Raw genomic sequence first — 22,196 nt, forward strand, 5'->3', positions numbered from 1 at the left:
CCCCGGTGTCCCGGGCGAGGGGTCTGCGGCTGAGTGGCTCACCCACCAGCCTGGGGGATACGGTTACTGAAATGGCTGCAGGTTCCCCCCAAGCTCACCAGCTGGGTGTCCACCCGCCGTCCACCTTCCCCAGTTTCCTCCTGAGGACCCACGTGGGTGCCCCGAGCTGGAGGTTCCGGGAGCAGGGTCCCTGGGCCGAGGGCAGCACGTCCTGCAGACCGCTAGGGCCACGTGCTGGGGTGGGAGGGTGGGGAGCCCCCAGGGAGGGTTAGCAACGCTGGCCACGCCTGGCGTCCCTCGCATCCTGGTGGCCTGTCACCCTGTGAGCACTGCGTCTGGATCCAACCAGCCTGAGCCTGGCCCCGGGTCCCGGCACCGGGCAGCCGCCCCGCCCCCCCAACCCCGCGCCCGTCACCTGCCCCGCCCCCCGTGGGCTCCACCCCCGGGCCCACACCCTCCAGCCTGCACCTGGAGACCCGGCTCGGCCGCCAACTGCCCGAACCCCGACCCGCACGGCACACGGAGCTCGGCTTGCCCGGGTCACCTGCCTCCTTCTTGCTGCCATTTCAGCTTCTTCTCATTTTGTCACAAATTGGGGGGATGGTCAGGGGGCAGAGAGAACTCCTGAGGGGCGGGGTGGCATCAGTCAGAATGTTCCAGCGATTTCAGGGGGGCGGAATCCACAGCCCTGCATGTGTGCCCACGTGGGGTGGCAGGCGGTGGGCAGGAGGGGTCCCCGGCACCCCCAGGACGCCCTGCTGCTAGGAGGTGGCCACCCTCAGGTCGCGGGGGGAGCCCCTCACCCCTGCCGAGAGGCTCCCGCCACAGGCTTCACGCCCAGAGGTGGCGGGGTGTGGGACGGCCAGCTGGGGACCTCACAGCCCCGCCGTCAGCACGGGCTCCAGGCGGCCGGGCAGCGGGACCTCAGGGCTGGGCCGAGGACACAGGGTGGCCGGGGAGTGGGAGGTTCGCCCCCGGAGCCCCCGCCAGGCTCCCAGGGTCCTCGGCATCGGGGCGGTGGCGCCTGAACCAAGGGGCCCATCCAGTCTGCTGGGCACGAGCGCCTCACATCCCGCCGAGTGGCGCCTGGAAGTGGGAGCGCTGAGCTCGAGCCGGTGGCCGCGCGGGACGCACCCACCACCTGTGGGGCCATCGCCTCCCTCAGGAAGCTGGTGGCTCTTCCCGAGTGGCCTCGGCACCGTGACAGTGACGCAGCCTCACGACCTTCGGGGACTGAAAACCACAGATCCTTAGAGAAAAACAGGAGCTGCTCCGAGGACGTCAGTGAGACGTGTGGCTGGAGGGTGACGACGGTGTCCCGAGCTGACCTGCTCCAGGACCTCCTCGGGACCTGCCGCAGGGCAGGTGCTCAGGCCGGGCCCGGGGCGGGCAGGGAAAGGCGGCATTTGCTGGTCACTCTGTTCCGTCGTTTCGGATGAGGGTGGAGCTCACCAGCTGGAGCGGGGCCCTCACCCAGGCTCATGGGCCAGGAAGTTGCACGCCGAGCTGTGAGACGTCGCCGCGGTTCGGGCTGTGGGTCTGGGGGCGCAGCGGCCTTCCTCTCCTGTTTGAGGAAAACAGCAAGAAGGATGGCACCCCTTGTCCTGGGGTGAGACCCAAAGTCGTCGTCACGGCAACAGCCTCCAGACGCCCAGGGGACCCCCGCTCCCCTCGGAGCGACAGTCAGGGCCACTCCGGACGGGAGGACGTCGGGACTGAGGGGACGTCCCACAGCGCAGCTCACCTGTGTGTGGACGGCACCCCCTGCAGTTGTGCCCAGAAGCCCCCAGCTTTACAGAAACCCCCGGCGGCTCCTGGGAGCCAACAGGTTAAAGGCCGGGGCTCCACTCAGCCACGCGGGCGTCTGACTTTTCTCAAGATCCAGCTCCTCGGGGTCGGGTGGCAGGGCTGGGTGCCCAGCACCGTGTGGCCGCGAGGGCACAGCCCGCACCCTGGCACCTGATTCCATCACAGACTAAAACCGTCTCAGTGCTTGGCTGGCGATTCCTCTGCACCTTCGGGTCGGGAAGAGACTGGACCCCTTGAATGATATCAAGTCACTCAGAGTCAACACTGCTGAGGTGTCCCGCACCCCCTGCAGGTCACCGGGGATCGCAGGACTTGGGAGGAGTCTTTGCAGATGGGCTCGGTCACGGTGAGGCTGTCTCGGAGCGAGGCCCCACCCACTGGCCGGCGTCGTCAGAGAACCCGGGGCTTTGGACACAGACACGCAGGGGGTGGCGGGGCTGAGGGCGCGGGCACAGGTCGGCGGAGCGCCGCGGCCACAGCCAGGAGCGCAGCGGGCCAGGCGGGGAGAGGCAGGCGGGGCCCCTGAGCCTGGGAGGGAGGGCGGCCCTGGACGCCGTCTCACTTCGACTCCCGGCCTCCAGAACCGAGGGGGTGAACCTCCGTCCCTCCACCTGGTTGGCGGTGCTTTGTCTGGGGGCCGCGGCTGCGACGACGGCCCCTCAGGCTCTGCTGAGGGCGTCGTGTGTCGAGTGAACACGGAAGGGGCTCTGCTGGGCCGCGGGGGGCGAGGGGGCCCGTCCGCGCCCGGGAACCGGGAGCCCCTCCCGCAGGGCCCTGTGTAGTGGTAGCCTGGCGTCCCCCGCGCCACTCCCCTGCCGGTTCTGGCCTTTTCTTCACCCTTTGCGCAGGTCGTGTCTGCTCCTCGGCCCAGAGGGTCCAAAGTTCTGCCCAGGCCTCAGCCCGGCGCCTTCTGGCCGCGAATCCGGCTCTGCCTCCGGAACTGACTGGCCACCCCGCCAGGTGGACAGACATGGAGCTCCAGGCGGCCCGAGGAGGGGGCCCAGATGGACGACCGATGCGGGTGCCGGCCGCCACGTGTCCCGGGGCGGCCCGCGGTGGGCGGAGCCTCCTGCGACCCTGGGGTCCCGGCAGCAGCCACGTGACGGACGACCGTCCCTCGGGGCTCAGAGCCGTCCACGGTGTCCCTCCCACGCCCCCGCGGCCGGCAGAGGGGACGGGAGAGGCAGGCGGGGGCCGTCCACGTCCACAAGTGCCCTCAAGGTGCCCCTGCCGCGCGCTAGGCCTGGCGTCTGCGGCCTCCCGGCCTCCCTGAGCCATGAGGGCCCCGGGACCACGAGAGCGGCGCGGGGACGGACGGGCTGCGGCTGCAGCTGCGGAGCCCAGGCGGCCAGTTCCGGGAAGAGCCTTGGCAAAGGGCACTGGGGGTGGAGTGGGGCTGTTCTCTGGTTTTAAAAATTGGGAAAATGCCGCAGCTCAGGGAGGACTGTTTTCACACCTCGGTCCTGCTGGGCCCCGCGGTTCCGCTCAGCCGTCGTCTCCGAGGCCCAAGGCCCCAGAGCCTTCCGGGCCCACCAGGAGCCCCCCTCCACTGGGACGGGGGCAGGAGCCGCGGGGCCGCTGGCGGGGTCTCCCCGGGAGGACGGAGGGAGGTGCCGCCTGGGCTTGATTATGAGGAGGTACCCCGGGCCCCACGCAGGCAGAGTGGACGCCGCGTGGACACAAACGCCCGGGTGAAGGCAGGTTCTTCAAGGCGACGAACCCCGGCCCCTCAGGGAATCACACTTTCTGGGCTCGGCCGTTCCAGCCCAAGGAGACGCCCGGAGCCTAAGAGCCCAGGCATCAGCCTGGACCCTGCGGGCCGTGGGCGGCATTTCTTAGCTTCCAGCGCCGCCTGCTGGAATCTCCCGGAATTACAGCCGCTCCCCGGGGCGCGGTGGCCGAGGCGTTTCCTGTTTATCGGAGCCCAGCCAGGCGGCCGGAGCTCGGCTGAGCAGGGCCCGCTGGGCCCCAAAGTGCCCGGCGACTGCGGGATCGCAGGGGAGCAGCCACCGCACCCCCTTCCTGAGGACACAAACCGATACGACCTGCCCGTCGTGCCCCGGGCCCGTCCCAGCCCTGCCCAGAAGCTCGGGGCGCCGGCTCCCCGCCCAGCTCCCCACGGCTGGGAGAGAGGGACACGAGGACCCTTCCCGACCGGAGGGCTCGGACCAGGATTTAGTGGGAAGTCGGGGAGCCCAGCACGGTCCTCCTCGCGTGGACAGCCAGCTTCCCGAGTCTAAATCATTCCAAGACAAAGAGCTTTCAGGAGAGAACATGCAGGAAGGTCCCGCCCAGCAGCGCCCCAGGGTCCCGCCTGTTTGGGGGACACAGGATTGTTTCCTGAGCGAGGGTCTGGGCTGTGTTGAGGGGCTTGGGGCTGCTGGCCTGACTGTGGGGACCTGGCTGGGGGACCAGGTGGCAGTGAAGGACCCTCCCCCTCCCCGAGGCTGAGGCGTGTCTGGGATCGAGGACACGCCAGGCTCGTCCTCTGGCCACGTTGTCCCCAGGCGGCCCGAGTGCAGGAAGGGGGGATGTGGTCGCGGTGGCTGCAGGGGAACAGAGACTGACCCTGTGCCTGAGGGCCCCGGAGTCCCCACCCAGCCCTTACCTGCACGGGGTGGGGATGCTGCCACGGGCCAGGTGGGGAATCCCTTAAACCTCCCCAAGCCTCAGTCTCCGCATCCCTCATTGTCTGTCCGGCGCTGTCCTGGGATGGGTCAAGGCCGGGGGCGCCAGGGCACCGAGTCACTGGGGCAGTGACCCCCCCCCCCCAAGGCGTGGCCTGGTAGGCCGAGTGGACAGACCGAGGCCGCGTCCAGGGGGATGACGCTGGGTTCGAGCGGGTGACCCCATCCCAGGGCCTGGGCTGGGCCTCTCCTGGGTTCTGGGGTACTCGGAGCCTGAGGGGGTGGAGGGCCCCCAGCTCTGTTCGGGGTCTCTTAGACCATCTGGGGTTCCGGTGGGACGGGGTGACAAGACAGCAGGCCCTGACTCAAGTCCCTGGTCCACAGAGCACAGGGGCCTTTCCAGGGCCTCTCGGTGGAGCGAGGGAGGGGGCCCAGCGGAAGGGCTCCCAGGGGCCCCTGGACAGGACGTGGGGACATGCCTGCACCCACGTGGCTCAGAGGACGGGCTTGAGGTGCAGGGAGCTCCGGCCACCCTCCCACGGGCCAGGGGGTGCACTCCCTGGCGGGGGGGTCCCTGAGCCCTCCCACAGCAGGAGGCCCAGCAGGGGCCCAGGCAGGCGACGCAGGCCGTCCCAGCTGGATGGAGCAGAGGCCACTTCCGCAGCCCACACCCCCGTCCCCCGGGGTGCCACCGGTCAAGTTCACAGGCTCGGCGGACACAGTGCAGCCCTGACTCAGAGACACTGATGACGGTCATGAGTCTGGAATAGGACGGGGCCACCTCCAGGGGCTGCGGAAGAGCCGTTCACCCCCCACCCACCCCCTCATCCCTCCACCCGCCCCTCCACTTGTCATCCACCTGCCCACCCTTCCTCCACTTGTCCATCTGACCCCCACCATCCGTCTACGTCACACAGTAATGGGGGCCAGTGGCGTCTAGGCTCTAGGGGACACGGTGGTGGAGACTGGGCCCTCCTCACACCCAGCGTGCCCTCCCTCCGTCACCAGCGGTCCCCACACGCAGCTACAGTCAAACTACAGACCGGACCTGGGCTCTCAGGGAGAACGCCCGCCCGCCCGCTGCTGCGTCGGCTTCACATCCTCTGAAGGGCGCACCTACCGGCCTGCAAACAGCACCCCCGTCCTGGTCGCCTGCGTCCTGTCACCCCTTCCCTCACGGCCGCGGCTGTGCTCACTCTGCACGAGGGCCTTCCAGCCCCTTCCACCCCCAGGCGCCCCCTCCTGGCCCCTCCAAGGCGGGGAGCCCGTCCACCTGACCCCCGTCAGGCCTCGTGGGTGAGCCCCCAACCCCTGGTGAGACGTCCAGGGTTTCTCAGGGCACGTGGCTGGCACAGCCCGTAAGCCTGCCTCGCCTGTCCCCTTTCAGCCCCTCCGGCCTCCCCCAGGTCCCCCTTGGGTCCTGAGCACAAGCTCCTCCCTTGGCCCCAGATCCCCGCAAACCCGCAGCTCTGCGAGGAGCTGAAACAGCGACGCCCGGTGGGCGGGGGAGGACCGGCCACCTGGGAGGTGCTGGTGGGACAGTCTGAGCAGCTCTGGGCATCACCCCTCCTCCTCTGGGACCCAGCCCTGGGGGCCTCGGGCACACCGAGGGTCCCGGCACACCGCTCAGACCCCGGGCAGCTCCCAGCGGTGGAGCCGCTGCCCGCCCAGAAGTGCCCCTTGAACAAACGAACTCGGCTGTTCAGGGAAGCGTTTTTCCAGCCCAGCATCAGCGAGGCGCTGCGCCCACAGCCGGGGGGGCCCAGGCGGCCGGAGCCAGGCGACAACGAGGTGTGCAGTTGCGTGACTTCACAAACGTCGAAAGGATGGGAACTCAGAAACGGGCTTGACTAACAGCAGAGCCTCGGGACGTACCTGAGTTGCTGCCGTGGACTTACGGGCAAATGCCCCGTCCTGCGCCACGTGGCTGCCGCGGGCGCCGCCGGGACCAGCGTGGCCCGCGGGAGGGGCAGGCGGGGAGGGAGTGGCACAGACACGGGCCTTTATAGCATCGAGACTTTATTCTGGTTAAGCGGGGAGGCTTTCCATATTGTAACATCAAAGAAAGAATTTGAATGTTAGGAAACTGCCGAGCATGACGTGGCCTTTCGTTTCAGTTCTCAGAACAGCAGACAAAGATGGATGCTTTACAGTAGCAGTGAAATCGTTAGGCCACGTTTTCAACAGAAGGTCAAGCTGGTTCGACATGGAAATTAAACTTGGAGAAACAATAAAAAGGGAAGGAAAGGAAATCCGGCCGCGGCACGGATTCGGCGCGACTGTCTGCGGAGCCCCACCCTGGCCACCTCCCGGGCCCTTCCTGCCTCACGCCCTCTCTCGGCAGCCACCGCCGCGCACCCTGCATCACGGAAACGGGCCCGAAGGTGCCGGAACCTTCCGTGGCAGGTGCGTGGCCCTAGGAGGAGAGCTTGGAGTAGCTGGGAGGGGACAGCTTCCGCTTCAAGTACTTCAGGATGTAGAGAGGAAGACAGCTGACCACCGTGATCGCTGACACTTTCCACACGAAGGTCATGGTCATGATGAAGGGAACATCTGTGGGAGAGAAATCCGGGAACGGGTGTCAGAGGCGCCCAGGGCGCCGCAAAGGCGGGCCTCGTGGAGCCTCGGGGTCTGGGTTACAGCACTGCTTTCCCTGCACGCCACGGGCAGGGGCTCCTCTAACAGGAGACACAAAGCACCAGCTGCGCAGGACAGGCGCTGCACGGCCCGTGGGCTCGGTCCAGAGGCAGCCTGGGGCCGGCTCAGACCGTCCGGGCTCATCTTCGGCGTCCTGAGGACAGGCGACCCTGGGCGTCGGGGCCTTGAGGCCGCTGGCAGAGCTGTCCCCGTGAGCCCACCTCCCGTGCCCCTCGGTCCTGCCACCACAGGTTGGTGTTCCCAGGGTTAACGGCTGTTCTAATCCTTGCGGGTGAAGAGCCGTGTGAGAACCCGACAGGCGGCCGATCCTGGGACAGCCATCCCCGGAGACTGTCGTCGGAAGTGGGTCGAAGCAGCCTGGTAGGCTCATGGCCGCTGAGGCCCAGAAAAGGGCAGGGAAACCCCGGGCCTGCGTGCAGGGCACACGGGGTCCCAGGCTGTGTTTAAGCACATTGTAGAAAACCCGGGAAGTGTTTTCCAGGGGTCCAATCACTAAAAATTCACGGCAGAATGTTGCGGGGACGACGCACGGTTGCCTGACGGACACGGGTGCTCATCGGGGGACGCAGGACGCCCAGCACCGTCCCCTCTTATGAGCCGCAGAACCTCGATGGGGCCCAGGGCCTCCTGCGCTGTCGCCAGGCGGGAGGAGCCCACAGCAAACGCCACGAAGAGGGGAGGCGGGGCTCTTTATCAGTCGAGCCTCTGGAGTGACGGCGTTCTGCTAAGTTTCTGCAGTCTTGAAGGATGTGGTAGCATCAACGACCCGAGAAGGCTCCACGAGACACCCTGCCTGTGCCTGCTTCACACGGGTCCCCGGGCAGCCCTGCTGCTGGTGTCCCAGCTGTAGCTTCTGCTTTGTGCTCTGTGCACACGTGCTGGGAGAAGGAGCTGCGGGCCCAGGGCAACGCCCGAGAAGAAGCCAACACCGCTCCGTCCAAGAGTGTCAATTCGCGTTCACACAGGAAAGCAAACGTCTATTCTCAAAACAAAGTAACCAAAATATTGTAATTTGAAAATAACCACTTCTTATGTGCCATGGCTATGTTTTTGGTGAATGTTTCTTTTAATGCAAAAACACGAATCTGTAACAGTTTTCCTATGTACGTACTCACCATTGAGTAGATACTTGGATGGGAATTCAACTGACTTCTGCTTTTATGATGGAATTCTTTTTACTTCTCTACCATCTATAATACGTTAAACTTATGGAAGAGGCACAAAATTCATAAATTCTCGCTGTTGAAACTTGCCTAAACATTCACTTTGTAATTTATAGTTCTGCTGTGACGAATGGAGATGTTTTCACAATACGTGAAAAGTGATGTTACCATCACTTTTCACCAAAAATAACTTTATGGTCCGTTGCTCTCCTCCACTTCACAGAAATGTGAGGCGCTCATCTTTCCGACGCTGGGGAGTGAAGAGCTGGGTTTGACGAGGCACGTCAGGTGAGGCGAGATCAGTGCGCCGGCCGTGGACGGGAAGCGGGAGTCTTGGAGAGGGACTGGGGACGGCCGTGCGAACGCACCCAGAGCGGCTCAACCCTCCCCCAGGGCCACGTCGGGTGACCCCCCTCCCCCCCAGACCCACCCTCCCTCCCACTCCAGCCAGCGCTCACACCCAGCAAGCAGTCCCCCTCCTCAGGGCCCTGCTGGTAACAGGGGCGGGCGAGAAGGGGGCAGGGGCGCAGCGACCTGGGCCACGTGCCGCCTCCAGGTTCTGACGCCGCTCGGGACCGAGGCAGCTGGGCCCCGTGGCTCTGGGGGAGGAGGGCGGGCGGCGCCAGGCCCCATCCTGGAAGCCCTCTTCCCTGCAGCCTCAGCGGCCTCCGTCAGGAAAAGGGACAAACAATACAGCTCTTGTGGGGAGAACTCGGCGCGACTTCACGTATTGTTGCAAGGGGTTTAATCTTTCCACAGAAATAAGCTCTGTGTTGTGAAGCTGTCTGATGTGGGTTTTATTACGACCTGCAATCTAAGATAACGTATTAGAGGCAACAAAGAAAACGTTTAAAAACCAGGAAGAGACAGCTATTCAGAAAAGAAGGCTAAAGCAACTTACCAAAATATTGATTTAGAAAAGCGAGCGAGGCCACGTAGCAGCCAAGGCTGAGCAGCTCCGCGACCGCCATCAGCCAGTGCCACGTCCGGACGGTCAGGGCCACCATCAGAAGCTCCGTGAGGACGAGGGCCGTGAAGGAGATGGCCACCACGTGCACAAACTCGGACTCGAAAAGCACCAGGGCCCCGAACATGAGGATGCCGCCTGGAAAACAGCCAGGGTGGGCGGTGTGGCTTTGGACGCGACGACCTTCCTACTCGGGTCGGCAGCTCCGTTACTGTATGAGGGGCGAGAGCTGCCGACACTGACAGACACGGGCTGCGCACACCCGCACCCAGTGATCCGTGTAAACTCTGGACCGGGACAAAGTGAGATGTGGACTCTGGCAGAGTGTCGGGGGGAGCCGTGCCTGCACGCCGGTTAGCAACTGCGCGCTGGCTGCCGCCTTCCAGGGCCGTCTGCTAACCACTCCCACAGGTTCCCATTTGTCTGGGACACCAAGCAGGGGGCAGCTGGTGACTTCGGACTTCCTAATTCATATTTCTCGAAGTCCGGCTATCGTGCCAAGAAAGAAAGCCATTGTGGGGCGTAGGCAGCGTGGTAAGTGCTGATTAAATTTTTCTGGATTGTCTTTTATTTAAAAACAGGTCAGTTTTTAGGTGACCTGCACCAGTAAAAACGCCAACCCCCGCTGCGTTGTGAAGAGGCCTGCGGGACCAGCTGCTGGGGTATCGATTCACAAGATAAACTGAAAGCAATATTCAACTGCTGATGAAATGTTAAGCTTTTGGAACTTAACTGGGAGGTGAAAACAATATTGCCCATAGAAAACAAAAAAGCCTCAGTGCAGGAGAAGGCGGGTCCATCTTACCTTGGTAAATACTGATTAAAACCCAGACGAGGAAGGTCTTACAGGATAAGGATCTTCCCTAGGGTAGACAGTGGAGCAGCTTAGTTAACAGAGCAGAACACACGTTTTCAAGTAGCTGTGTGACTTGTCAAGACCCCAGGCCCCCAGCCCAACCCACGTACTGATGCAGCCACCGTCCTCCTCCCGTGCACCCGGGCCGCCCGCCCCGCTCAGCTCATGGTAAAGGGGTGAGCGGTCTCCTGTTTGACCTCTGGTGACCTTAAGCCACGGCTCTCCATTCCCAGGCTTCCTAGTGACCCAGGAGTCGACGTGTATAAAACAAACATTGAAACGTACTATTCTGCATAGTAAAAACAATTTCCCTTCATTTCTTCTTTACTTCTTGGGAACAAATCTTCCTATATCTACCTCTTAGTTTCCTTGCGTGACAAAGGATGGTCTATCACACCTGAAGTCAGAAGTTAGGCCCCGAGGCCCTCTCTGGAAAAGATGCCACATCAACAAGCCCAGCACAAACAAGGGTTTCTGGCTCAGCAAGCTCCACCTTGAAAACCCAGCCTGCGTCTGTCCGACCACACTCCCGAAGACGCTTCTGTCCGAGAAGGAGGTGGGGTCACAAGTCGCCGCCCAGCCCGTTCCTGCCAAGGGCTGGCCGAGGCAGCGCACGTCCCCGAGGCCTGTGGATGAGGGTGTCGGGACGAAGCCCGGCAAGGCCGCGGCGCGGGACTCACAGACCCTCACGCTCGTCCCCTGCGTCTCCCGCCCGCCGGCACAGCCCACAGACGTCGTTTCCGTTTGTGGATGGGGAAGCACCGCAGCTGGAGACTTCCCGAAGGCCGCGCTGCAGCCAGGCCTGACGGAGGAGACCAAGGCTCTGCTGGGGTGCGGGGCGTCCCCGCCAGGAAGAGGCGGCACGTGATGCTAAACGGCACGAGGGAAGAACCAACCGTACACGGGACGGGGGCAGGCGCCAGCACAAGGACACCCAGAGGCTGAATCCCGTCCACCCGGCGTCCACGGACACCTTTGAAAGAGACGGTTGCAGCAGCTTGGTCCCGAGGGGCCACCTGAGAACGTCCTGGCTGAGCCCGAGGCCTCACTGCGCGTGAGTGGAGAGCAACCTTCAAACATGTCATCATTTGTTAAAAGGCAATTTTTTTTTTTTTTGTGGTACGCGGGCCTCTCACCATTGTGGCCTCTCCCGCTGCGGAGCACAGGCTCCGGACGCCAAGGCTCAGCGGCCATGGCTCACGGGCCCAGCCGCTCCGCGGCACGTGGGATCTTCCCGGACCGGGGCACAAACCCGTGTCCCCCGCATCGGCAGGCGGACTCTCAACCACTGCGCCACCAGGGAAGCCCCACGCAATATTGTTTTTTAAAGGAAGGAAACAGCCGCGCTCGGGGACAGACCCTGGCATGTGTGCACACAGGTCCTCCTTCCTGCCTCTGTCCGTACCTGCACCAGCCCCCATCCTGCCTCTGTACCTGCAGCCGACACGCCGCCGCCGACTCGCCGAGTGCAGGGGCCCTGCGATGCCGCGTCCCGTGGCGGGAGCCCTGTCTCCGGCGGCGGCTCTGTCTGTCTCCAGCCCCCTCCGCAGACACTCATGGACGCTCTCCCCGAGGCTTCTTAGGGCAGCAACCCCCGCTGTGGTTCTGTGGCGCATGTGTCCTGCGGTTGGAGCCCTTTGTCCCAGTCTACATGCCAGCTCCTGGGTGGACGGTTCTGTGCTGGCAGAGGTCCAGTCTCCACCCACCACAGTGCGACAGAAGAGTCCCTCACCCCGAAGCTCCCGCGCTGCCCCCTTCCAGTCACGCCCTCCCACCGCAAACCTCGGGTGGCCGCCCACCTGTCCTCTTTCCCTAAAGCTGTGCATTTCCCAGAGCGGCAGATCACTGGGGTCACACTCCCTTTTGAGCCTGGCTTCTTCTTGCAGCAAAATGCATCTGAGAGTCGTCTGCACTGCTGAACGGACGGGTTTCCTCCCGTCACGGACACGATCCCACTGTGCGGCTGCACCCTCACGGGGGGAAGGGTAGCCGGTCGTCTCAGTTTTCGGTAATTACGACAAAGCCACCATCAACTTTTCTGCACGTGATTCTGTGTGAACGTACCTCTTCATTTCTCTTGAGTAAACACCTAGGGGCAGGATTGCTGCGTCACGTGATAAGTGTATGTTTACCTTTACGGGAAACCCGCCAAGCTGTCTTCCAGGGCAGCCGCACCAGCCTGCATTCCCACCAGCACGGCTGAGCATCCCTGCCAGCATTTGGTGGTGTCGGTTTTACATTTTTGCCATTCTAACAGATTGCGGTGGTATCTGATTTTAATTTGCAATGCCCCAATGAAAAATGATGTTGAGCGTTTTTTCATAAAAGTGGTTAGTTGCCGTCTGTACATCATCATCTTTGGTGTGGTGTCAATTCAGGTCTTTTGCCCATTTAAAAACTTGGGTTGTTTTCTTTTTGAGTTTTGACAGCTCTTTATATATGCTGGATACAAGTCCTTTATCAAAAGTGCAATTTGCAAATATTTTCTACCAGTCTGTGGTTTGTTTTCCATTTTCCTAACAGTGTCATTCACAGAAAAAAAGTCTGTAATTATGATGAAGTCCAATTTATCAATTTTTTCCTTTACGACCTCGTATCTAAAAGCTCTTTGCCTAACGCCGGTCATGCACATTTCCTTCTGTACTTTCTCCTAGAAGGTCTATCGTTTTACATTTTACATTTAGGTCTATGACCCACTGTGAGTGAATTTCTGTGTAAGACCTGAGGTGTGGACCGAGGGTGACCAGCTCTCCTGACACTGTCTGTTGAGAAGACGACCGTCCTCCACTGGATTTCCCTTCACATTGGTCAAAGACCGGCTGACATGCGTGGCTGTAGTTCTGGGCTCTCTGTTCTACCCTCTAACCTGTGTGTCTATCCTTTGCCAGTGATAAAAACCTGGTACTGGGAGTCTTCCAACTTTGTTCTTCTTTTTCAAATTTGTTTTGGTAATTCTCGCTCCTCTGCTTTTCCATATAAACTTTAGAATCAGTTGTCAATATTCAACAACACTGATACTTCCAATCCACGAACATTCATTTGTTCCTTTCTAGGATTTCTTTCAGCCAGTTTTACAATTCTCAGCATGGAGATCCTGCACATATTTTGTTAGTTATACCGAAGTATTTCACTTTTTTATGCTGTTATAAACAGTGTTTAAAATTGTTTTCAGATCTCAATTGTTCATTGCTACTATACAGAATTAGAAATAATTAAAAATATTTTTTCCTTGTATCCTGCAACCTTACTAAACTTACTAGTCTAGGAGGGTTTTTTTGTGGATTATTTGGGATTTTCTACATAGACGATTCTGGCATCTGCAAACAGATATTTTTATTTCTTCCTTTTTAATTTCTATACCCTGAATTTCCTTTCCTTATCACTATTATTTTTAAAATCATACAAGGATACAAATACACATTTCAAAAGCTAAAACCATTTTCAGACTATTCAACAGAAAATGAAAACAGTGACGTAGTCCTAATAGTTCAACGTCTAATGGTTTCAAGGGCTTTTAGGAAGGACTGTACATCACCTATGATGTCTTGACAGTCAGTGCCACCATAACTCAGGTGTCTCTGTAGTGAGTAGTTTAATTTATCACGAATATAACACTGTGACTCGGTAACTGAGCTCACGGCTGCGAGACTGAACTATCTCAGGAGCACACGGGCTGGCTCAGCTGACCACGGGTCACCTAAGTCCTGACCCCAGGGCTCAGGCTCAGGTGGTTTTTCATAAGAGGCCACAGACCATTCAGGACAAAGAAAGTCATCTGTAGGGTTAGGAGAGGGATGAGCACATGTTTCCCCTCTAACTGGCAGCACCAGAAAATCAGAAGTGACTGCACTCACCATGAGTAAAGCTTAACAGCTCAAAGCAGAACGTGACCCAAACATCGTTACAAATACATCCTTTTCGGTAAGGAATGAGAACTGTGTGGTTTTAGGAAGAGGAAGGAAATGTTGCCTCTTTGTTTAACTGATTCATTCCTTCCCTCGCTCATTCGCCAATTACGGAACAGACACTGTGTCCAGATTTAGGCCCTGGAGACACAGCAGAGAACAAATGTTTACATTCAGGATCGCCTAATCTCCTTAGAACCCTAAGTCAGATTGGTGATGCTTGGGGCATTTATACTCTTAGCATAAAAAGACTGGCTATGGGGCTTCCCTGGTGGCGCAGTGGTTGAGAGTCCGCCTGCCGATGCAGGGGACACGGGTTTGTGCCCCGGTCCGGGAAGATCCCACGTGCCGTGGAGCGGCTGGGTCCGTGAGCCATGGCCGCTGAGCCTGCGCGTCCGGAGCCTGTGCTCCGCAACGGGAGAGGCCACAACAGTGAGAGGCCCGTGTACCGCAAAAAAAAAAAAAAAAAAAAAAAGACTGGCTAGGAAATAAGTATAAAACCAGGATACTTTATTTCGAAGTAGAGTTCTTTCCTTTCTGTTTTACAAGGGATGTGCACGCTGCTTCCCTTGATTACCTCTGTGGTATTTAATGAATTTACTGGGACCCGAGATTTCTGCTCAGAACTTACAAGATAAATCATCTGTTGGACAGTAACTTACATTCCAGCCCATGGCTTGTTTTCTGCTACTGTCCAGCCATCATTTAATTTACCCCGAATTCATGTTTTCTTTTCCCAACTGAAGGCTTGTGGAGACCAGGAGCAGAGCCTTCTAGGTCTTTACAAGTGCCCGGCACGGGACCCTCAACCGTGCCACCCACAGTGATGGACTCGGACAGACTGCCTGTCCCCAGCGGGTGCAAAGCGCTGGGCTCAGAAGCAATGTCAAGCTCCAGAATGTTCCTCTAGCTTCAATAAGAAAAAGACTCACTTCTTATCAAGTTAACTGGCTGAGTGCCTTAGTGCTACTTTACTGTCAAAGCATTTCGGGTGCATGCAATTTTAAAGGAATATATACTTGAAAGATCAGGAGTACGGTCCTGACTCTAGGATACTGAAATATTCTAACTGTTGGCCATCCTAACAAGAATGGAAAGCCAGCACCCTTAACGAGACCCAACTTACTTGGAATTGGACGTGGTTTCCTAACATCCCCTCAAGTTCAAATGTATCAGCTGATGGTGTGGATTCACCACCTCGCGGCTACAGTCAGAGGGGAGCTGGGACTCAGCGCCGGACACCTGTGACCCCGGGAGCCTGCTTTTATCACTAGAGTAACGTGGCAACCCACAAAGAAGGTTCTGGTGGGCAACGGTGAAAGCGGCGTGTCCCCTCACTGGTGGGGACACTGAAGTCCTGCTAGGAAGTCCTCCCACCTTGACGGTCTGGCAGCGTCACCTGGCCTCACCTGCAGTGACCTTAACCCTGAGCATCCACCGAGCCCCTCCACTGATGTTCATAAAAAGCTGGCTTCCCCTTCATATCTGTGAGGCGGCATTTAGGGAAACATTTCTGGAGCCACTGGAAATCAGGAAACACACAATCTACTAAAATTATAACTATTCGCCACAGCCTCCTGTAGTTTGTGGATCTTTGAGCCTATTCTGATTCACTGAATCATGATGGTTTCACCATCTTAGGGTATTAAACCAGAAAGATCTTCTTCTACTTGGAATATTCACAAGGATATTTTTATCACGATAATAATGCTTTATATATGTCTCACATCTGTATCTTATTATCAAACAAAATATGAAATATAATGTTTGCTATTTTATCTTATTTTATACTATACTGTTGAGCTAGCTTTATTTTTGCCCTGATTATAGAAGTAATACATGCATTTTCTATTTTTTTCAATGGATTTAAAAAGTCTTAATCTCAGATTTCCTTGATGGCACAGTGGTCAAGCATCCACCTGCCAAGGCAGGGGATACGGGTTCAATCCTGGTCTGGGAAGATCCCACATGCCGCGGAGCAACTAAGCCCGTGCACCACAACTACTGAGCCTGTGCTCCAGAGCCCACAAGCTACAACTACTGAGCCCACGTGCCACAACTGCTGAGCCCACGTGCCACAACTACTGAAGCCCATGCGCCTAGAGCCCATGCTCCACAACAAGAGAAGCCACCGCAATGAGAAGCCCACGCACAGCAATGAAGAGTCGCCCCCACTCGCCGCAACTAGAGGAAGCCCGGGCGCAGCAACGAGGACCCAACACAGCCAAAATAAATAAATAAAATTTTAAAAAATCTTAATCTCATCAAATTCTTACAATAACACCATCAAATCCAAAGACTTACGTGACTTACCCAACACCACTGGGACCGGTTAGAGGTTAGCTGGGCGAGTCTACCTGTTAATGCCTGATCTGATTCTTTCTCCGTTACAACATTCGGCTACAGCTTTAAAAATCAGTCGGTGACTTCAGGTTATCAACTGTAAACCTAAATTTAATTGGGGGTCCGTGGACTTTGTTCTCAGTGTTGGAAGGTTCTTTTTTTTTTAAATTAAATTATTTTTTATACAGCAGGTTCTTACTAGTTATCTACTTTATACATATTAGTGTATATATGTCAGTCAGTGTTGGAAGGTTCTGAGGTCACCAGGGTTTGTGTGTGGGGAGCTGGGCATGTCCTCCACCCAGTGGAGCATGTTTTCTATGCTACAGAGATATGTTTTCATAAAAAAACATGATAAATTTAAAACTCCTTTCAGGAATGTTTAACTGTCCCAGAGCAGTTCTGGGCTGCGTGAATGAAGCCTGCACAGCTTGGGGAAGTGGACTTCTACCTCAGTAGCGTCACTGTGACAACAGCACGCGGGTCTCAGGGATGGAAACATACTGTAGGTCCCTTTCAGACAAAATTCTGAAGCCCATGGCCGGAGGAGATGTGGGCATTCAGAGGCGCTCCGCCCAGGGCTCCAGGTTCCTACCAGCTCGAACGCCGGGCCGCTCCAGGTGGGCCGGGAGCCGGCCCCACCCACTGCGCAGTGCTGACCGGGAGCCCCCGCTCAAAGCACCCTTCACCCAGAAAGAGGGAGCCCTCAGCCACGGTTCTAAATCCACAGAAGCTCCACAAACGGTTATGAGCACCCTTCGCAATTATAATTCGACGCGTGGTATCACAGCTGCACTGCAAACATTCGAGCACACGCCGTTTTCCCCTTTGATGCCTAACTGAGGCCGCACCTTGGTGAGGTCTTTGTACAGCTCTGGGTACAGCATTGCCATCTCGGGCTTCACGTCTTGGTCCAGCACCAGGGAGAAGACAGGGAACATGGTGTAGACCGTCGCATACCTGGAGGAGAGCAGGGAGGTTACACGGGGGACCCAGCACCACCAGGAGCACACCTCTGAACCAGAGGCCAAGGTCCAACCCTAAGCAGACAAAAACAAGTTGGCAACCAAGCACGACTTGTCCTAAAACTGAATACTTACCCACAGTACAGGAGCAAGGTCTACAAGCCACAAATGCGGACAGGCAGCAGGATCCTTTTTTAATTAAAGCTTTTATTTTGAGATCACTGCAGAGGTGAGCACAGTTACCAAAAGTAACACAGAGACCACGGGGACCTTCAACCAGCTTTCCCCAGAGGCAGCATCTCCAACACTGCAGCCGATCTCCAGCGGGACGCCGACACTGACATGGTCCAGACGCGGCACCCAAGCCCACCAGGGCCCCCTGAAGCCTGCTTCTCTCCCAGCCCCTCTGAACCCCTGGCAACTGTCCTCCATCTTATAACTTTTGTCACTTCAAGGTGACACGCACGCACCACACAGCAGGTGAGCCTGGGGCTCGGCTTCTCGTTCAGCCCCAGTCCCTGGAGGGTCACCCAGGTGTGGCCATACGACAGGCCGTCCTCTGGTGGCTGAGGAGCGTTCGTGGTTGTGGACAGAGCAGCTCTGCACCCCAGACATTCTCTGAGGTGCATCTGGGTCATTCCCAGTGTCTGGTTATTACAAATAAAGCTGCTATAAACATCCACTGCCCAGGTTTTTTGTAAAAGTTGCACTTATTTGAGACACGGGTGCCACCTGGGATCCTATGTCCACAAGTTCAGGCACTGGGTCATAGGGCAGCTGCATGTTTAGTTTTATAAGAGACTGCCAAGCTGCCTTCCAGGGCGGCTGCACCAGTTCACATCCCTGCCAGCACGCACGAGGGATCCGGGTGCTGAATCCTCGCCATAATCTGCTGCTGTCACAGGTGTTTCAGCCATTCTGACAGGCGTGGAGGGGCAGCTCACTGTGGTTAAAATATGCATTTCCTGGTGGTTGATGACACTAACCGCCTTGTCACGGGCCCGTCTGCCGTCCCCAAGTGCCCTGCTCAAGTCTCCCGTCTGCTGTCCAGTGTCAGCCTGCACTTTGATGGCTCGATTCTCTACCTACAGGTTCAACCTCTCACTTCTGCGTCAGGTCAACAAGTACATGCTCTTTACTTTCCTCTAAATCTCTAGTTGCTGTTGTTAGTCCCCTTAGGACTCAGGTAGTTGCTGTTGTTAGTCCCCTTAGGACTCAGGGGGCTGAAAGGGCCAAGGAACCCAGGCAGAACCCGGCCCACATCCCCCGGAGCCAGCCGACGCACGAGGAGGACCAAGCTGCACATGCGCCCGGCCCGGTGACCCTCCTGCACCGGGATTCACGAGTGTCACAGCGCGGGTCCGAGGAGCCTCTATTTTCTTAAAGACCGTCGATAAGAACCCTTGTTATTGTGCCAGAAACTCCTCCGGCTTTACAACCAAATCACAAACATCATCACCACCCCTTTTATCAGCTGATTCTGCTGAGGGCAGTTTCCAGCACGTGACTGGGTGGCTTCCTCCAGGGTCCTAGCGCAGACCCCCATCCCCCCATCAGCCCCCAGGCTGGGCCGCGGACCACAGGGACCTGGCGTCTGCTGCTTCTCTGGCTCCCCCCACCCCGCCCGACCCCCCCCCCACCCCGGGGCAGTAGAGACATGGCGCGGTGGATCTCACCGCAAATAAAGGAGGAGCAGGCTTCGGAGGGGAGGGTTGCTGGGCCATATGCTTAATCGTATGAAAAACCGACCAACTTGTCTTCCGGGCTCATTTCAAACATTGTGCACTCCGGCCAGGAGCTGTAAGTCCCGGGAGCCCCAGCTTCCTGCTGACGCTTAGCGCGGTCTGTCTTAACTTGGCCTCTAGGTGGGGTTAAAATTTCCATTTCCTGTAACTAATGATGTTAATATATTTTCGTGTGCTTACTGGCTATTCTTACATCTTCTTTTGTGATGTACGTTCAAATCTTTAGCCTTTTCTTAAAAAACTGAGTTGTTTGGAGATCATGAAACATTCTGGGTACAGAGCTCTTATCAGATATAGGTTTCCCAGCCTGCCTTTTCATTTGATTAATATTGTCTTTAGAGGAGCGAAGACTTAATTTTGATGGAGTCCATCTTGTCAATTTCTCCTGTGACAGTTCACGCATTTTGTGCCTAAGGAATCTTTACCCCCAAGGTTCCAGGGATTTCCAGCTGTGAATTCTGCCAGCTTCCCTTGTCTCCGGCCTCAGTGCCTGCTGCCTGGTGTCCACGGTCCGAAAACAGCTTTTCCCTGTACCTCAGCCTGTCTTCCAGTCGCGTGGGCTGGGAGGACAGGGCATTTCCTGTCGCTCCGTGGTGCCCCTCGGTGACGGGCTGCGAGCCCCCCTCCTCAATCACTCGCCCAGGCTCCTGCTTACAGCTCAGGACTCTTCCTCAGATGTCACGTGCCCTCCTGGCACCCTGTGAAGACGGCATCTGGTAGTTTTCCCACGCGCATCCTCAGGCTCCCCACTGAAATCCCCTGCGAGGATGCATACCTGTGATGGCCCGGGGGTGCCTCCTGGGAGCTGTGGCCATCACGAGAGGGACACCTCAGCTAGAGCAGACCTGCGTGTCTCCAAGGATGCTGCCTGAACACGGGACGTCGGCAGCTGTCGGGCACAGGAGGGGTTTGGCTCGACCATGTGGAGCGGGTCTCACAGAACCCTGGATGTGCTGACGCCCGTGAACGCTAAGTGGGGCCAGGATGCACGGTGCTTCCCCAGAGGACCTGCCGAGGGAGGCGTGTGGAGGCAGGGCACAGCCCCTCCCAGGACCTCAGGTATGTGGGCAGACGCAACCGAAGGCTAAGTGAGGGGAGTGGGCCAGGTGCCGCCTGGTGGGCTCCAGGGGGAACCGGGGCGGCCTCGGCACGAGCTTCCTTCCGTGAAGTAACCAGCAGTGCGGGTGGGCCTCACCTGGGTCACCAGTCCCTAGAAAGCTAATGAAATGAACTCGGATAAAAACCGTACATAGGTGGAACGGAATTCTATCAACTGTCCTGTAGTTTCTAGAGCCAGTTATTCCATCATGGAAGGTCAGTAGTTTGGTCTGGTTAGATTTTATTTGATAAAAACACCACATTGCTTCCCGCCCAGTTCTTTATATTTGTTTTCTAGGTGAGGGCAAAACTATTTTATTATTTATTTTTGAAGAAGCTTAACTCAGAAGCATCTCCCTCCATTCCTGCCAAATCCAAGGGACTACCGCTTCAGAGAATTACAGGCGCCTCGTTTAAGTGATGGACATGCAGAGAAACTTTAAATAAAACTTTCAGTGAAGCCTGATAATAAATAGGAGCTTTAAAAATAATGCGTGCTTGTGCCGACAGGGCTCAGGCTGCAGACGGGAAGCGAAATCAGGCCTAGGGTTGTAATTCCATGAACTTAGGCAGTTCTTATCTAGGGAGTAGTCACCTCTGCCCCTTAAAACTTCCTTTTAAACTTTCAAATCCATACTTAGAAAAACGGAAAGTGAGAATGGTTATGCTTTTCCTTTGGCCTCCAAGGAAGAAATGCACTGGACAAACTCAAGGCATAACCAGCATTACTGTGCAAATTCTGTGCTGTTCAGAGGAATTAATGTGATAATTATTGCAAAGACTTAAGCAAGCAACGGAAAAATGTAAAAAAATTTGTAGCTTTCTGTACCTTTAGGCTTTTCCCTCTCTTTGAAGGACTCTAGGAACTCCTGCTGCGATTATGGGCAGGCTGCCTGAACAGGCGCAAGGCCCAGCCCCACAGCCAGTCGCAGTGAAGCCTTTATCCTGACCTGGGCCTGGGGACGCGGGAGGGGCAGTGCTTCCCCTCAGCCTCCAGGGACCTGGGCAGGGTCCGCATGAGTTCCGTGGGGAAGGATAGGCTCTAATTGCCACAAGAACCTAACCTGTTCAACAGCTCAAGCCACACAGGAGCCAGGGGAGGAGGGGAGAAACGATGGAGACCCGGGGCGAGGGGGACCGGGATCCAGCCCCTGCGGCTCCTGGGCGGCAAGCCGGGCGTTCAGGGATGCGTCCACGTGGCAGGAGAGCGGCACCTTCACCTCACACCGCCGCCACTGCCCCAGCCCCCCGCTGCCGAGCTTAGTGCCCTGTCCTCTTCGGGGCACAAGCGCCCGCCCCAGGGCTCCCTCTTCCTGAAAAGCTCTCCTGCGCCCACACCCCAGGCTCGGCCCACCCCTCGCCAGACTCCCACCTCCCCTCCCGCCTGCCCTGCGCCCCCCAGAGCTGGTCCCACCAGGTCCCCAGTTCGCTCTGACGTCCACTCTGGAGACACGGGTGTGCGGAGGCGGCGGACGCCCTTGGCCCGGGGGGAGGAGGCCAGGACATAGGACGGGAGGCCGAGGGAGCCCCGTCACTCGCGACGGGACCTCGCCCGCACAGCTTCGCCCTGAAATCAGCCCACGTTGCGCCCCTGATGCCCCCGATGCCTCTCGCTGAAATCCCCGGGATTCTCGGGGTTCAGGGAGCCGCCAGGTGACACGCACGTAACCGTGCCCTTGAACCGGGCTCCACGGGGTGCGATAACTCGCTGGCTTGTCCTCCGCCGACCTGGGAAGACGCTGAGGCCGGGAGACCCGTGTCCTAGGGGTGCGGGGGGACAGGACGGCGCCGGGACACGTGTGCTAACCACCGTCGCCCTCACCACGCGGTGGAGGGGCCCGGCCCGCGGCTGAGGGGCTTCGCAGAGGAGAGCAGCCGCGCGGGTTGTTCATTGCACAGCGGCCGCCACGCTGACTTTACCTGCTGGCGCGGTCACGAGGGGTGAGGGGAGGAAACTCCGGTCTACTCTTGTCTGACACAGGCCTCCCGCTTTGTAGCCCTGGCAGCGCAACGAGCACAGCCTTCGCCACGGGCCCCGGGCCGCCGCTCTGCGGACGGGC

At 58.1% G+C, this 22,196-nt stretch overlaps 1 protein-coding gene across 2 annotated transcripts in view; it reads right to left on the reverse strand.

The window, feature by feature from the left end:
• Positions 1–6,852: 6,852 nt before the first annotated feature.
• The window catches only part of ATP9B (ATPase phospholipid transporting 9B (putative)), a 217,108-nt gene continuing 201,764 nt past the window's right edge, over positions 6,853–22,196 (reverse strand). Inside the window, exons 26-30 of one of the 2 annotated variants that reach the window (XM_065890490.1) lie at positions 17,180–17,288; positions 10,030–10,087; positions 9,159–9,362; positions 7,861–7,893; positions 6,853–6,989 (exon numbers count right to left, since the gene is read on the reverse strand). In XM_065890490.1, the coding sequence (XP_065746562.1) occupies positions 6,853–6,989; positions 7,861–7,893; positions 9,159–9,362; positions 10,030–10,087; positions 17,180–17,288 (541 nt within the window). The remainder of the gene's footprint in view (positions 6,990–7,860; positions 7,894–9,158; positions 9,363–10,029; positions 10,088–17,179; positions 17,289–22,196) is intronic. The other variant, XM_065890491.1, reaches the window with a different exon arrangement.

Source organism: Phocoena phocoena, chromosome 13, assembly GCF_963924675.1.
Source record: "Phocoena phocoena chromosome 13, mPhoPho1.1, whole genome shotgun sequence".
Classification (NCBI taxonomy): domain Eukaryota; kingdom Metazoa; phylum Chordata; class Mammalia; order Artiodactyla; family Phocoenidae; genus Phocoena; species Phocoena phocoena.